Source organism: Aquarana catesbeiana, linkage group LG08 (genome assembly GCF_042186555.1).
Source record: "Aquarana catesbeiana isolate 2022-GZ linkage group LG08, ASM4218655v1, whole genome shotgun sequence".
Lineage (NCBI taxonomy): Eukaryota > Metazoa > Chordata > Amphibia > Anura > Ranidae > Aquarana > Aquarana catesbeiana.
This window is the reverse complement of record NC_133331.1, coordinates 299,788,100-299,804,293: the sequence shown is the minus strand read 5'-3', so window position 1 is coordinate 299,804,293 and position 16,194 is coordinate 299,788,100. Positions and strand designations below refer to the sequence as shown.

The 16,194-nt window shown below is 42.6% G+C and overlaps 1 protein-coding gene across 1 annotated transcript in view; it reads right to left on the bottom strand.

The window, feature by feature from the left end:
• The window catches only part of LOC141106854 (uncharacterized), a 53,342-nt gene that overhangs the window by 32,925 nt on the left and 4,223 nt on the right, over positions 1–16,194 (bottom strand). Inside the window, exons 2-5 of the mRNA XM_073597784.1 lie at positions 14,311–14,446; positions 3,139–3,334; positions 792–890; positions 554–692 (exon numbers count right to left, since the gene is read on the bottom strand). Of these exons, the coding sequence (XP_073453885.1) occupies positions 554–692; positions 792–890 (238 nt within the window). The 5' untranslated portion in view covers positions 3,139–3,334; positions 14,311–14,446. The remainder of the gene's footprint in view (positions 1–553; positions 693–791; positions 891–3,138; positions 3,335–14,310; positions 14,447–16,194) is intronic.

The following is a 16,194-nucleotide window of genomic DNA, read 5'->3' as shown; positions in this document are numbered from 1 at the left end:
AATGACTGGATGTTCTTCTTATGGTTATTAATAATTGTAGGAAAACTATTGCCGATTGCCTTTTGGGACCAATAATGAATCTCTATAACCTAAAGATTAGGCTGAGCTTTATATGGACATTCTACTGTCCTGTGGGTCAGCTGCTGCTTTGAAATTTCTATTTTTCTCTTGGGTGAATTCAGTAGACATAGACCTTTTCTCCTCTGATTTAACAATGTAAATATAAACTTTATACTCCTAGAAGTAAAATAAAAATAGGAACTGGTTCTATATTGAGCCCCGGTTCACACTGAGGCAGCACGACTTGCAGCGCGACTGCCTCAGGCGACCTGGACACAACAGGGGCGGCGACTTGCAAAACGACTTCTATATAGAAGTCTATGCAAGTCGCCCCCAAAGTAGTACAGGAACCTTTTTCTAAGTCGGAGCGACTTGTGTCACGCCGATTAGAACGGTTCCATTGTACAGAATGGGACGCTACTTGTCAGGCGACTAGGTCGCCTGACAAGTCGTCCTAGTGTGAACCGACCCTTAGTTAGTGTTTATTACTCACTTGTGTCCATATGTAGAGAGGATTCCGCCTGTTTACTTTTCATAATCATCTCCCCCTTCTCCATAGACTGCTGATCTCCACTCACCAACGTCTCTTCTTCCTCTTTAATCTTAACTTTGATGTCTTTAAGTTCTTCACCCTGAACGGAAAGATGTATAAAAATGAACAAGGTACAAAGAAGAATGTCCTCTCATAGCTTATAATACATTTTTGGATCTACATGCTTAGTCCCATCTACCTGATGATGGTGAGGGATGGTGTGATCTTCCTGTGTGGAATCCCAGGAATACAGAGGACGAGGACATCTCTCTGGTGGGTTCATAATTACTGGATCCATCTGTAGGAAACACACACACTGACTGAATACATTGTTTCTATGTTTTTATCAGATGATGGGATCTAGGTGGATCATCTGTACTGCTCTCTCCTTTACAAAAAAGTCTCCTCTTACCCGGTGATGTGAGGGGCGGCTAAAATTACATCAATGTCATATGACCTCCCAAAATCCTACTCACCTCTTCCTGATATATACAGGACTCTTCTCTCTGTACAGATAGCAAACTGAGAATTATCTGAACTGTACTGGCATTATTATGGTCTAGTATGTATCTGGCCTCTAGATGGACAGTTGGATAAATGGCTCTATACTTAGGATTAGGGATGAGCTTCGAGTTCGAGTCGAACTAATTTTCGACTCGAAAATTGGCTGTTCGCAAGTTCGCCGAACAGCGAACAATTTGGAGTGTTCGCGGCAAATTCGAATGCCGCGGAACACCCTTTAAAAGTCTATGGGAGAAATCAAAAGTGCTAATTTTAAAGGCTTATATGCAAGTTATTGTCATAAAAAGTGTTTGGGGACCTGGGTCCTGCCCCAGGGGACATGGATCAATGCAAAAAAAAGTTTTAAAAACGACCGTTTTTTCAGGAGCAGTGATTTTAATAATGCTTAAAGTCAAACAATAAAAGTGTAATATCCCTTTAAATTTCGTAGCTGGGGGGTGTCTATAGTATACCTGTAAAGGGGCGCATGTTTCCTGTGTTTAGAACAGTCTGACAGCAAAATGACATTTCGAAGGAAAAAACCCATTTAAAACTACTCGCGGCTATTGCATTGCCGCCCGACAATACACATAGAAGTTCATTGATAAAAACGGCATGGGAATTCCCCACAGGAGAACCCCGAACCAAATTTTTTTTAAAAAAATGACGTGGGGGTCCCCCTAAATTCCATACCAGGCCCTTCAGGTCTGGTATGGATATTAAGGGGAACCCCGGCCAAAATTTAAAAAAAAAATGAGGTGGGGGTCCCCCTAAATTCCATACCAGACCCTTCAGGTCTGGTATGGATTTTAAGGGGAACCCCGTGCCAAAAAAAAAAACGGCGTGGGGTCCCCCCCTGAACCGTACCAGGCCAATCTTGTTAAAGGGGGCTTCCAGATTCTGATAAGCCCCCTGCCCGCAGACCCCCACAACCACTGGCCAGGGTTGTGGGGATGAGGCCCTTGTCCTCATCAACATGGGGACAAGGTGTTTTGGGGGGCTACCCCAAAGCACCCTCCCAATGTTGAGGGCATGTGGCCTGGTACATTTCAGGAGGGGGGGCCGCACTCTCATCCCCCCCTCTTTTCCTGCGGCCTGCCAGGTTGTGTGCTCGGATAAGGGTCTGGTATGGATTTTTGGGGGGACCCCCACGTCATTTTTTTTTTAAATTTTGGCTGGGGTTCCCCTTAATATCCATACCAGACCTGAAGGGCCTGGTATGGAATTTAGGGGGACCCCCACGTCGTTTTTTTTTTTTAATTTTGGTTCGGGGTTCCCCTGTGGGGAATTCCCATGCCGTTTTTATCAATGAACTTCTATGTGTATTGTCGGGCGGCAATGCAATAGCCGCGAGTAGTTTTAAATGGGTTTTTTCCTTCGAAATGTCATTTTGCTGTCAGACTGTTCTAAACACAGGAAACATGCGCCCCTTTACAGGCATACAATAGACACCCCCCAGCTACGAAATTTAAAGGGATATTACACTTTTATTGTTTGACTTTAAGTATTATTAAAATCACTGCTCCTGAAAAAACGGTCGTTTTTAAAACTTTTTTTTGCATTGATCCATGTCCCCTGGGGCAGGACCCAGGTCCCCAAACACTTTTTATGACAATAACTTGCATATAAGCCTTTAAAATTAGCACTTTTGATCATTCATGTTCGTGTCCCATAGACTTTAACGGTGTTTGCGTGTTAGAGCGAACTTTTTTCCTGTTCGCATGTTCTGGTGCGAACCGAACAGAGGGGTGTTCGGCTCACCCCTACTTAGGATGTATCTGGTCTATAAACCAGAGGCTCTGGATGGACAGTTGGATAAATGGCTCTATATTTAGGATGTATCTGGTCTATAAACCAGAGTCTCCGGATGAACAGTTGGATTAATGGTTCCATATGTAGGATGTATCTATGTAAATATTACAATACTCTATATAAGTGTATATCAGCATCTTTTGGTGATAAAAGACATCACAGTGACTATGGAGGAAGAGGACGGACATGACGGGGGGGTTACTAGGTGTAAATATATAAAAATATCTTATTACCTCCTCTGCTATCGGTTGCAGGAATATCTCCCTCCTCTTCCAGCATGCTTTCCACTGTCGAGAAACTTTCCGTCTGTAGACGACATCATTTCCTGTCTGTAGATTGCATTTCCTGTCTGTGTTGACATCACTTCCTGTTTGTATCTGCTTTCACTTCCTGTCTCTGCATTCCATGGACCATAAGTGAGATCACCACCTTGTGGAGAAAATATACACTGCAGCCTATGTTTTTAAAAATGTTGATACTTCTTCAGGACAAGCTTTCAGGGTATGTCCCCTTCTTCAAGGTCCAAGCAGTACTGAAGAAGGGGACATACCCTGAAAGCTTGTCCTGAAAAATTGTATGTTAGTGCAAATAAAAAAAGTATCACGGACAGTACTCAATTTTCTCTGTCACAATTGCACTAATACGGCTACAATCAAATCAAGTTTGATACTTCTTGATATTTTCTTTAGCTTTGGTGCTTAAAGTGGAACTTTATTCAGAAAATGAGGTACTGCTAGAACACTTCAGGCTGGCCCCTTTTGCACGTACAGCTATATAACATAAGTGCCTATCAGTGTTGCCAACCGTCCGGTAATTTTTGTAAATGACCCTTACGGGGCAACCACGCCTGTAAAAAGATTGCTGCTGGCCAACCTTGCAATTGCGCATGCACACAGAAGACACTCTGTGGCGGTGACGGCACCTCACCAGAGTTACCACGGCACACTCGTCAGGATGGTAATATAAAGGGGCAGAGGAGGACACTCACACTACTGTGGAGGGTGAAGAAGGCAGAGGATACTGATGTGCAGATGAAGGGGGGCAGAGAAGGACAAGACTATACTGTGTAGGGGGAAGAGGAGGGCACTACTGTGAGGGGGCTGAAGGGAGGCAGAAGTGGACACTGATGTGAGGGGGAAAAATTAAGGGGAGCAGAGGAGAACACTGCTGTGGGGGGTGATATGAAAGGGGGCAGAGAAGGACAGTGCTGTGGGGGTATATGAATGTCGCCACAACCTCTAACCACCTCCTGTACCATGTCCTCAGTCTCTGACCATCTCCTGCAGCATGTCCGCACATCCTATGACCATATCCTGTACCATGTCCGCAGCCTATGACCATCTCCTGTACCATGTCCGCAGCCTCTGACCATCTTCTGTACTATGTCTGCAGCCTCTGACCACCTTCTGTATCATGTCCACAGCCTTTAAGCATCTCCTGTAGTATTTCTGCAGCCTCTGGTCACCTCCTGTACCATGTCCACAGCCTCTGACCAACTCTTTCTATGATATCTGCAGGTTCTGACCACCTCCTGTATCATGTCCGCAGTCTCTGACCACCTCTGTACCATGTCCACAGCCTCCACCAACCTCATGTACCTTGACTGCAGCCTCTGGCCACCACTTGTATGATGTCCACAGGGTGAGGACCACCTCTTGTATGATGTCCACAGCTCTAACCATCTCCTGTATGATGTCTGCCGCCTATAACCACCTCCTGTATCATGTCCGCAGCCTCTAATTATCTTGTCTCTTGTATCATGCCCGCAATCTCTGACCACCTCTTGTCTTTTTTCATGTCTGCAGTCTCTGAGGGGGTCTGGAGAGGAGTCAAGAGTGGGAGCACTGCCGGGATGGGAGTCACGGGAGGAGTCAGACATGTGTGGACTGTGGAGAGGAGACTATAGGACAAAACCAGAGCCACCAAGCTGGAGCCATCTGACTGGGCCCTGCACAGTGCACCTAAAAGGAGTTCAGTGACAGAGCTGCCAGGCCAGTCTGAGGGGGGGTCACTGATGTAAGGGGGAGTGAATACAATGATGTATGGGGGCACTGATATAAAAGTTCCGCCTTATAGCAGGGAACCCCCCTTACCTTAGTGTATTCACTATGTAGAAGGTGGTCTCTAGTGACCAGAGTCCCCCCACATCAGAGTTCCTGACATTCCCCTTTACATCAGAGTCTGCAGGATTCCCCCTTTCAGTGAAAGGGCAATGCTGCAGACCTTGATGTAAGTGGGAACTCTGATGTAAAGGGGAACGCAGTGGACTCTGATATAAGGTGGTCTTTGGTCACCATAGCCCCCCTTACATCAGAGTTCCCCCTTAGATCATGATCTGCAGCGTTCCCCTTTACATAAGAGTTCCCTTGCACAGTAAGGGGGAATCCTGCACACTCTGATGTAAGAGGGAAGTCTGTGCTGACTGGGTTATAGTAATCTGACCTTCATGTAAATAGGGAAATATGGTTTTTGGCTTTTGTTTAACTTAAACACATTGCTAATAGCACTAGCTATATGTTTATAGTTTAAATATTAATATTTGCACTGTTTAGTACTGAAATTGTTATTTTAGGTACTTTTTTGCAGTGGCAGTAAAAATTGTGGCTGTTTGGTGCTGTTTGTAAATTTCGGCATCCTGACAGTAAATTTCACTTTGGGGGGCTTGGCAACACTGGTGCCTATACTGTTTAAAATCCAGTAATATACCATCTCACCCTTCTCTGCACATGCTAATTTGCTCTCTATTTTTAGGCATGGTGCAGAATTTGTAGAAGCCAATCGGCTGCTCAGGGGCTCTGGGCTTCAGCAAAATGGAAGCAGAAAGTTGGTCTGACTTTTAGCCAGACTGTATATTCAGGGGTGTTTTGTAGAACTATGTGCAATGAACACTGATGTAATAAGGATGAATTAATGAGGAATATGGATTAAATGTTCATGCAACGGAGAGGTTGTGCGGTCAAAGAGAAGGAATGGTGAGTACCCCCCCGCCACTACACTAGGAAAGATCTCCAGAATATGACATCTTATAAATAAATGCACGATTAACACACAGAGCCCCTGTAAAATGGGATATACTGAGAGGGGGAAAGGAGGGCAGATCTGTGGGTGAAATTTTATGGCATATCGGTGAGCCACTGAACTGAGATGGAGATCAATCTGGAATAACCAGGCGGGGTTACTTGGGGACAAGGATACACACTAATCAAATTAGCCACTCACACCCGACGTCTTCGGGCCTATTTTCACAGAGTAATACCGACGGAAAAAGGGGAACAGCTGATACCGCTGGGAATATCTGTTCTCTTCAATAGCTAATTGAAAAGAACAGGATGAGGGGGAAACCCGTAAGGGGGGCAAGTGCGAACCCCCTCAAAGTGAGTGCGAGCCCAGGCTCTATAAAGAAATACATGACACAGGATGGCAGGACAGAGAGCCTGGGGAAACAGACAGGGGCCAAGAGTAAGCTTCTGGAGGGAACACAAAAAAATGGTCAAAGAAAACAACCCAAGGACCTAGATACAACAGACATTTCAACAAGCACAAGTGCAGACATAGAAGAAAATACAGTAGTTGAACCTAAAAGCCTAAAAAAACAACAACTGCCAACTAAAGGAGAAACGGCGGACATTTTTGCCAAATTGGAACTGTCCATTAAAGGAGAAATGACAACTCTCCATGAGGACCTAAACCACATTCTAAGGGTGGAGGAAACAGAAGAGCAGTTGGACTCACAAGCAGTGGCAATAAACCAGTTAAAAGATAAGATGGCAGGACTGCAGAAAGACCATAGATATACTTTATATCAGCTGGAAGACCAGGAAAATCGTAATCTAAGGAAAAATCTCAGAATAAGGGGAGTACCAGACATACAGGGGGAAGATTTATAAGCGAAAATGTATATAATATTTGGGCACCTGTTAGGCCTAACAGAGACAGAAGAAATAAAGCTTGAAAGGGTCCACCGGGCAAGAAAGCCAGCTGCGTTAGCAGCAGAAATACAGAGACATAATAGTAAGATTTCATTATTTTCAGGATAAAGAGCAGATATGGGCAAGTCTAAAAAATAAACAGCCGATCAAGTATGAAGAGTCCACCCTGCAGATATTCCCAGACTTAGCAGCTGAGACCCTGGCCAGAAGAAGAACACTTAAACCTCTATTGGAGCATCTGAAGTTGAATAACATACAATATTCCTGCCTAATCGGAAGAAAAGAAGGCAGGTCAGCAACTCTCAGGTAGCCAGAAGACATGGCCATCTTTTATAATAGACTGCACATATCACTAGTGGAAATACCAGGCTGGTGGGAAGCACAAGACAACACTCCGCCTATGGAGGAACAGAAATGGCAGCCGATGACAAAAAAAGAAACTCACCGTAGCGAAGAAGAAAAATTGAGAAACAAAGAACTGGGGGGTTGGGGACTGGACTGGGGGGGAGGGGGGGAAGGGGGAGAGTACAAGATAAGAGATCAAGAAAAGCGATCGGGGAGGGGGGGCAGGTAAGTGTCACCCCTATTTAGGGGGGTAGCAGATCTGACAGGGGACCACTAGCAGAGCTCAACCTCTGGGGGAGAACCGAAGGGCCAGGAGGAGATGGAGGGTCTCGGATCCAATGGCCACGGGGAGGAGGGGGGGAGAGGGAGGGTAGAGGGGTGGTGGGAAAAGAGGAGAGGGGATTAAGGGGTACTGCTCTGGAGGGGATCAAGATAAGGGGAAGAGGAGTGGTGGTCTCTGCTCACGGTGCTCCTGGAGATGGATTGGAGAGGGGCGACGGATGGAGATCAGTAAAGAGGACCCGGAGCACGGTGCGCAGAGATGACTACCCTTAATTTTATGACATACAATGTATGCGGTTTAAACACTCATATAAAAAGATATAATATAAATATAATAAGAGAGATTAAACTCTATAAAGCAGAAGTAGTTTTATTACAGGAGACCCACATATCACAGGATTCTAACCTTAAAATAATAACAAAAGAATATCCAATCTGGTATTATGGGGACTCCCCAACAAAAAGAACTAAAGGACTAGTTATAGGATTTGCCAGAGGGGTAAGGTTGACCTTGGATGAGAGAATTACGGACCCAGAAGGGCGATATTTATTTTTGAAAGGTAGAATAAACAAGGTAGAGTACTCCCTGGAAAATATCTATTGCCCAAATAAAAATCCGATAAAATATACAATATAAGTTATAAAAAAATGTATGGACTTTAAGAGAGGATGTACTACAATGGAAGGAGATTTTAATTTTTGTATGATACCCAGGTTTGACAGTACGTCAAGTGTACAGAGGACTGGGAACGTACAGAGGAAGGCTTTAAAAAAGATTTTGCAACAGAATCAGCTGACAGATGTATGGCAAACACAAAACGTGAAACGCCAGGATTATACTTTCCACTCCTCTGTACATGAGACATACTCCAGAATTGATTTTTTCTTGGTAAATCATAGATTGCTTGAGACAGTCATTGATACGAACATAAAAATGTCTACGTTTTCTGACCATGCCCCTGCAATGATGGGAATCAGGATTGAGGAGAATTTAAACAGACCACCTGCCTGGAGATTAAATGAAGAGTTACTACAAGATAAAGAGACGGAAGAAAGGATTAGAGTGGGAACTAGAGTGGTATTTTAAAATTAATGACACAGAAGAAATAATAGAAGCCACAATATGGGAAGCCCACAAGGCCTATGTCAGAGGTATACTGGTTCAATTAGGGGCAGAAAGAAAAAAAGGCCAGAATAAAGAGAAGGAACGCTTTGATAAAAGACATCTCTAATTTAGAAATGCAACATAAAAATACAGGAAATGTAGAAATAAGAACGACACTTATATGTAAAAGGGAGGAACTGAAAGCTATACTCGAGCAGGATACACGGTTGGCCTATAATAAAATTAAAAAGGAAAGGTATCTATGGGGAAATAAGATCGGGAGGTCTCTGGCCAGAATGTTAAAAAAGAAATTAACTCTAAACTATATTGAAAAAAATACAAAATAGTGCAGGAACAATGGTTTACAACACATCAGATATAGCTAGAACATTCCAGGAATACTATGCAAAATTATATGCTATTAATAAATCCGAAATGCCTGAGCAAGGAAAAAAAAGAAAGGTTAACATGAGGGATTTTTTTAGAGGATCTAGATTTAAATAAAATCTCATAAGATCAAATGAGAGGGCTGGAAGAACTGGTAACAGAGGAAGAGGTTATGAAAATACTAAAAGAGATTCCCTTAAGTAAGAGCCCAGGCCCAGATGGACTGACGACATTGTATTATAGAAAGTTGAAGGATATTCTGGTTCTCAAGCTGTGGTCATATATAAATGGGATAGGAACCAAGTGGGCAAAAAGGAAGGAGGTATTGGAGGCGGCTATAACTATAATACCAAAAGAGGTATTATAGTTATAGGCCTATATCACTTTGAATATCGTTGAATGTTGACATTAAGTTGTTTGCAAAGGTAAAGGCAGGAAGGTTGAAACCGATAATGAACGAGTTAGCACATACTGACCAGGCAGGGTTTGTTCCCGGACCAGTATGTCGAGATAACGGAATTAAAACACTTCTGGTGGTACACAAAATAAAAGAGTCTGGGACCCCCGGTCTGCTCCTGTCAATAGATGCTGCAAAAGCATTTGACAGGGTAGACTGGGGGTTCATGCAAAATACCCTGGTGGAGATGGGACTGGGTACCAGATTCATGCAGTGGATCAAAGCATTGTACAAGTACCCCACAGCAAGGGTAAAAGTCAATGGCTCTGTTTCAAGACCCTTTGAAATGTATAATGGTACTAGACAGGGGTGCCCCCTGTCCCCCCTACTGTTTGTGCTGTCACTTGAACCGCTGTTGGCAAAAATGCGACAGGATGTAAACATTAGGGGGATTAAGTAAATGTATAGATCTACCAAAGGGGGGCTGTGGGTTGCCAATCCCAAAATGAGTATGAAAAAGCAGATACCCCCCAAGGTAAGTATTAGGGACTTTGTAGGCAACAAGGGAAAGGATATAAACAAAAATTGTATAAATGATATTTCTTTATTTATATAAAATATAAAATTATATAGGTGCAAACATCACCAAGGATCGAATTGATAAAAACAGCAAGGTACAATAGTAAATCATTAGTGCGTGGTAATTGTGGATATTTGGCCGAAGTGGTTGTGGTGGTCTGCGGATGGGTGGCTTATCGGAATCTGGAAGCCCCCTTTAACAAGGGGGCCCCCAGATCTTGGCCCACCCCTATGTAAATGGGTATGGGGCTAAATTGTACCCCTACCCATTCACCAAAAAATTGTCATAAAAATAAAAACGACAGCATACAGAATTTGACAATTCCTTTATTTAAAAAAAAAGTGTCCCGTGATGTAAATCCATCGTCAATCACGTCGTCTGACGGTCCAGAGAAAAAAAAGAACGGAAAAACTCTGCCTCCATTGGAGGCGTCCCCGTGACTGCGGTTTTTTCGTTTTGACAGCTATTATATAGCCAAGGCGGGGCCACCCGGTGATGTAACCGAGTGACCCCGCCCACTTCTGACATCATATGATGGCATGTGATGTCAGAGGGGGGGCAGGTTGCGTGCTTGGATAAGGGTCTGGTATGGATTTTGCGGGGACCCCACGCCATTTTTTTTTACTTTGACGCGGGGGTCCCCTTAGCCACTTCAATACGCTGTGTTATATATACTACACTGCCTGCAGTGACTGAATATAGAATCTACACTAAATATCTAGTCTACACTAAATGCAGATTATCTATCTATCTATCTATCTATCTATCTATCTATCTATCTATCTATCTATCTATCTATCTATCTATCTATCTATCTATATATATATATATATATATATTGTGTATATATATATATATATATATATATATATATAGATATATATATATATATATATATATATATATATATATTGTACTAGTCTGACTGTATATATATATATATATATATATATATATATATATATATATATATATATATATTAAATACACTGCCAATAACTAACCTAAACAATCCACCATTTTTGCATTTTGGACTTATCACTTTGTTTCATTACATTGTTTAACTAATATCCTTACATGGACTTATGTAGGTTTTTTTCGTTATATTATTGTTTAGCGCTGCATTTTTCAATTTATTTATTCTGTTGTTTGTCACAACGTATGATGCGGCTTACTTACTTTAGAGCGCAGTGTTTTGCCTCGTATAACTTCACTAACTAACCTGCCTGCCTAATCTAGCTCTAGCTATCTCCATCCACAGTCACACACTATACACGGCCGCTATGTAAGCAGCCTTATATAGTGTGGGGCGTGGACTTTTGGCAATTATGGCTCTCTCAGCAAAGCGCCCTGTGATTGGCCAAAGCATGTCAGTCAGGTGCATGCTTTGGCCAATCCTCATACAGCACAATCTCGCAGTGCATTATGGGGCATTCTGCGGCACTCAAATTTGCCCCGAACACCCCATAAAATTTGCTGTTCGGTGAATGGGCAAACACCCGATGTTCGAGTCAAACTTACATTCGACTCGAACATTGAGCTTATGCCTAATCACCAACACACCAGTTCCAATGTTGCCAGTCTAGTGTAAGCCAGCCACAGTGTTCCTGATCACTAGTCAAACCAGTTCCAATTTCTCCAGACCAATGTAAGTCAGCCACAGTGTTCACTAGACCAGGACAACCAGAAACAGTGTTCCTTATCACCACCTTATCTCCCAGTGTCACCAGACCAGTGTAACTCACAACAATATTGTTCCTGATTGTTGACAGACCAGAGCAGTCCAGCAACATTGTTCCTGATTGCTACGACACCACTGCCAGTGATTCAGAGTAGTGCAGGCAGCTACAGTTGGACTGGTCATCGCTGCCTCACCCGTCACCAGTGTCACCAAATCAGCGTAAAAAGCAACAATGTTCCCAATCACCACCACACCAGTCCCATTGTTAACAGTAGACATGTGCAGAACAAAAAAAATACATTTTTTTCATTTAAATTCATTAAGTTACTAATTTTGTTTAGTTGCATTCATAACAAAATTTATTTTGTTTAGTTTATTTGTTTTCGGATGGATTGGAACTTTTCGGGAGTATTCGAACTGAATCAAAAGTAGTGAACAGGTCCGAATTCATTGTGAAATGTAACTGGTTTTAAGGACTAGGTGGCTGTCATGTCATTAAAGTGGTTGTAAACCCAACTAAACCCCCCCCTTTCTGCAAGACAAAGGCATAATGAGCTAGCATAGCATAGTAGCTCATTATGTATTACTTACCTCAGATTGAAGCCCCCACAGCCATCCTTGTCTCCCCCTCCGGCCGCCGTCATGTCATCCGGAGCTTACTTCCGGGTACTGCAGCTCCGGCGCTGTGATTGGCTTGAGCCGTGATGATGTCACTCCTGCGCATGCACTTGGGATCCACCAGTAATGGCACACGGACTGAAGCAACAGCACATATGTGCCATTGCTTCAGTTTGCCCCAATGTACATGTGCCGATTACATCATTCATCATTCAGGTTTAGGAGATATCCTGGGTAGCTACAGGTAAGCCTTAATATAGGCTTACCTGTAGCATAAAGTGGTTGTAAAGGGTTTACAACTACAACTGTAGCACCCTGGTGTTTAGGCAGTGTGCTGTCTATTATAAAATTGTCTATAGGATTGTCATTTTGAGGACACCTGGTGGTTGCCTATTGCAATTGCAATTCAGTTTCTCACAGGTACGAAACAGGAAGTCGACTTTGTTAATAAAGTTTCTTATTGAACAACATAAAGTTTTTACCTTAGTTACAGAAGCCATTTTAGTTGTTATGCAGATAACTGAAGATCTTCAAATTTGCCTCTAGATACACAAATGCCTGTAAGTCTATTTATTATTTCCCAGAGTTCATTTTACACTTTGACTGCACTATTATGTGTTTGATATATGATTTAAATATAAGCTTTCTGTATAGTAATATTTAATGTTGTACTTATTGCAAAGTGTCACATGTAATACATATTGTAATTCTAAGTTTCTCTGATTGTATTGCAGTTTACAGAACTATTGATAGACGTAAATTCAGTTTTGGAATAAATCACAATGCTATATCTGTCTGTTTTGTTAACTGGCTGTCAGTTAAGGGATAGTAGGACAGCACAGGCAGGGTTGCTAACAAATTTAGTTTGCCAGGTAGTATTTGTCCTGGCTTATTGTTAGAACATCCACTGACTTCCCTCTAATTCTGGAATTACTGCACCTTTTCTCTTGTGTCACTAGGTGGCATTGTGGCTGGTGACATTAGATCGACAAGGGCATAGCAAGGACATATCATGAATGGATGGGGTGTCCCAGCCAATAGGTAGGGGTTTCTTTAGTCCCTTGGCCTGCTGCTTTATTTGGCTGGAGTCAGGTGATCAGGGTTCCGTGCCACCTGGACAGCTGTCTTGGTGGACGTATGTTATGCCATCCCGGGCTGCTAGGCTGGAAGCCAGAGGCCTATCCCGGAGACACCTGGCTGCTAGAATGCCTGAGGCCTATCCAGGAGCAGGAGAAGCAATGTAGGGTTGGGATTGCAGGATTGGAGTCCAACCGAGTTGTTAAGGTTAAGCCGGACGGGGAACCAGTTGTGGTCGCAGGTAAAGAGGAAGCAGTCACCACTAAGGGACCATCCACCTTATTACCGGAGACTATAGTGAGTAAGCTTGAGTACCAGAGCAGTCTTCTCACCAGCTGGGGACGGTGAAGAAGGGGGAAAGCTTCAGCGAGTGCCAAGCCAGGGACCCAGCAGGTTAGTGGGGGTGACACTTGAGGAGTATACAGCGGTATAGCTGTGGAAGAGCTCAGGAGATCCAGAGACGAATGGGATCTGGAAGTCTAATGAGAGACTGGGAGCTCAGTGATTGAAGACCTACAGTGGGATACTGTGAGATAAGAAACAAACTGCTCTGTGTTACCAAGAGTTATATATACCTACCTTTAGTGACTGTTACAAGTTCAGTTGCCATAGGAGACAGCTGTCCCACCTATACAGATGTGGCATCCGGCTGGAGGCCTTTCCCTGTATAGCTGTCCTCCTATAGTGTCTCGGAGTCCACCAATTAACATTACATCTACTGTCCTGGCCCTAACATGCTCTCCCACAGTTCTTGTTAAGAGACAATAGATCTCTTGTTCGCATTCAAAAAGTGACAGGGGCCCATGATTTCATCTTGCATTACACCCACCATGCCTGCTAACCCACTTTACAAGGAAGGATGTCAGCTCTCCCTAACTCTTGAGGTCACCATTGGGCCTCTGGGTGCCTGGGACTCTGCTACACAACCATGACTCATCTGCTGTCAGTGGGATTCCCAGCACCCTCCGTACTGATCTCTCCTTTACAATATTGTCTCCTCTTACCTGGTGATGTGAGAAGCTGCTTATTCTCCATCATGATGTCCTTGTAGAGATACTTGTGTCATTTTAAATAGTCTCACTCCTCCCAGCTGCTGGGTGTTACTGGATCACCAGATATTAAATTCACTAATTTATAAGCCTGTGTAAAGGGAGAAAGTAATAACAATGACCAACAAAAACTTGTGGCTGGTGCTTTATTAATAGAAATAAAAAATATATCACGTGACCTCCCTGATATATTGGGTTTAAAAACCAGATGCTTTGGATCAACAGTTGAATAAATGGCTCTTTATTTAGGATGTATCTGGTCTATAAAACAAAAGCTCTGGGTAGACAGTTGGATAAATGGTTCTACATTTAGGATGTATCTGGTCCTAACCAAAGATATATAGGATATATTGGGATATATTGGGTTTATAAACCAGATGCTCTGGATCGACAGTTGGATAAATGGTTCTATTTGTAGGCTGTATCTGATCTATAAACCAGAGGCTCTGAAGTAAACGTTGGAAAAATAGTTCTATATTTAGAATGTAGCTGGTCTATAAACCAGAGCCTCTGGATGGACAGTTGGATAAATGGTTCTATATGTAGGATGTATCTGATCTATAAACCAGAGGCTCTGGATGGACAGTTGGATAAATGTTTCTATATTTAGGATATGTTGGGTCTATAAACCAGAGGTTTTGGATGGACAGTTGGATAAATGGTTCTATATTTAGAAAGTATCTGGTCTATAAACCAGAGGCTCTGGAGTAAAAGTTGGATAAATGGTTGTATTTTTAGGCTGTATCTGGTCTATAAACCAGAGGCTCTGGATGGACATCTGGATAAATGGCTCTATATTTAGTATCTGATCTATAAACCAGAGACTCTGGGTGAACAGTGGGATAAATGGCTCTATATATATGATGTACCTAGTCTATAAACCAGAGGTTTTGTTTGGCCAGTTGGATAAATGATTCTATATATAGGATGTATCTTGTATATTAACCAGAGACTCTGGATGGACATTTGGATAAATGGTTCTATATTTAAGATGTATTTGATCTATAAACCAGAGGCTCTGGATGGACAGTTGGATAAATGGTCCTATATTTAGAATGTATAGGGTCTATAAACCAGAGACTCTGAAGTTCTGAAGTAAAAGCTGGAGAAATGGTTCTATATTTAGGATGTATCTGGTCTATAGATCTGAGTCAATGGATTTACAGTTGGATAAATGGTTCTCTATTTAGGATGCATCTGGTCTATATACCAGAGACTCTGGGTGGACAGTTGGATAAATGCTTCTATATTGAGGATGTAGCTGAGGATTGAGGATATTGGGGATAAACCAGAGCCTCTGGATGGACAGTTGGATAAATGGCTCTATATATATGATGTACCTAGTCTATAAACCAGAGGTTTTGTATGGCCAGTTGGATAAATGATTCTATATATAGGATGTATCTTGTATATAAACCAGAGACTCTGGATGGACAGTTGGATAAATGGTTCTATATTTAAGATGTATTTGATCTATAAACCAGAGGCTCTGGGTGAGCAGTTGGATAAATGGTTCTATATTTAAGATGTATCTGATCTATAAACCAGAGGCTCTGAAGTTCTGAAGTAAAAGCTGGAGAAATGGTTCTATATTTAGGATGTATCTGGTCTATAGATCCGAGTCAATGGATTTACAGTTGGATAAATGGTTCTCTATTTAGGATGCATCTGGTCTATATACCAGAGGCTCTGGGTGGACAGTTGGATAAATGCTTCTATATTGAGGATGTAGCTGAGGATTGAGGATATTGGGGATAAACCAGAGCCTCTGGATGGACAGTTGGATAAATGGTTCTATATTTAGGATGTATGTGGTCTATAAACCAGAGGTTCTGGATG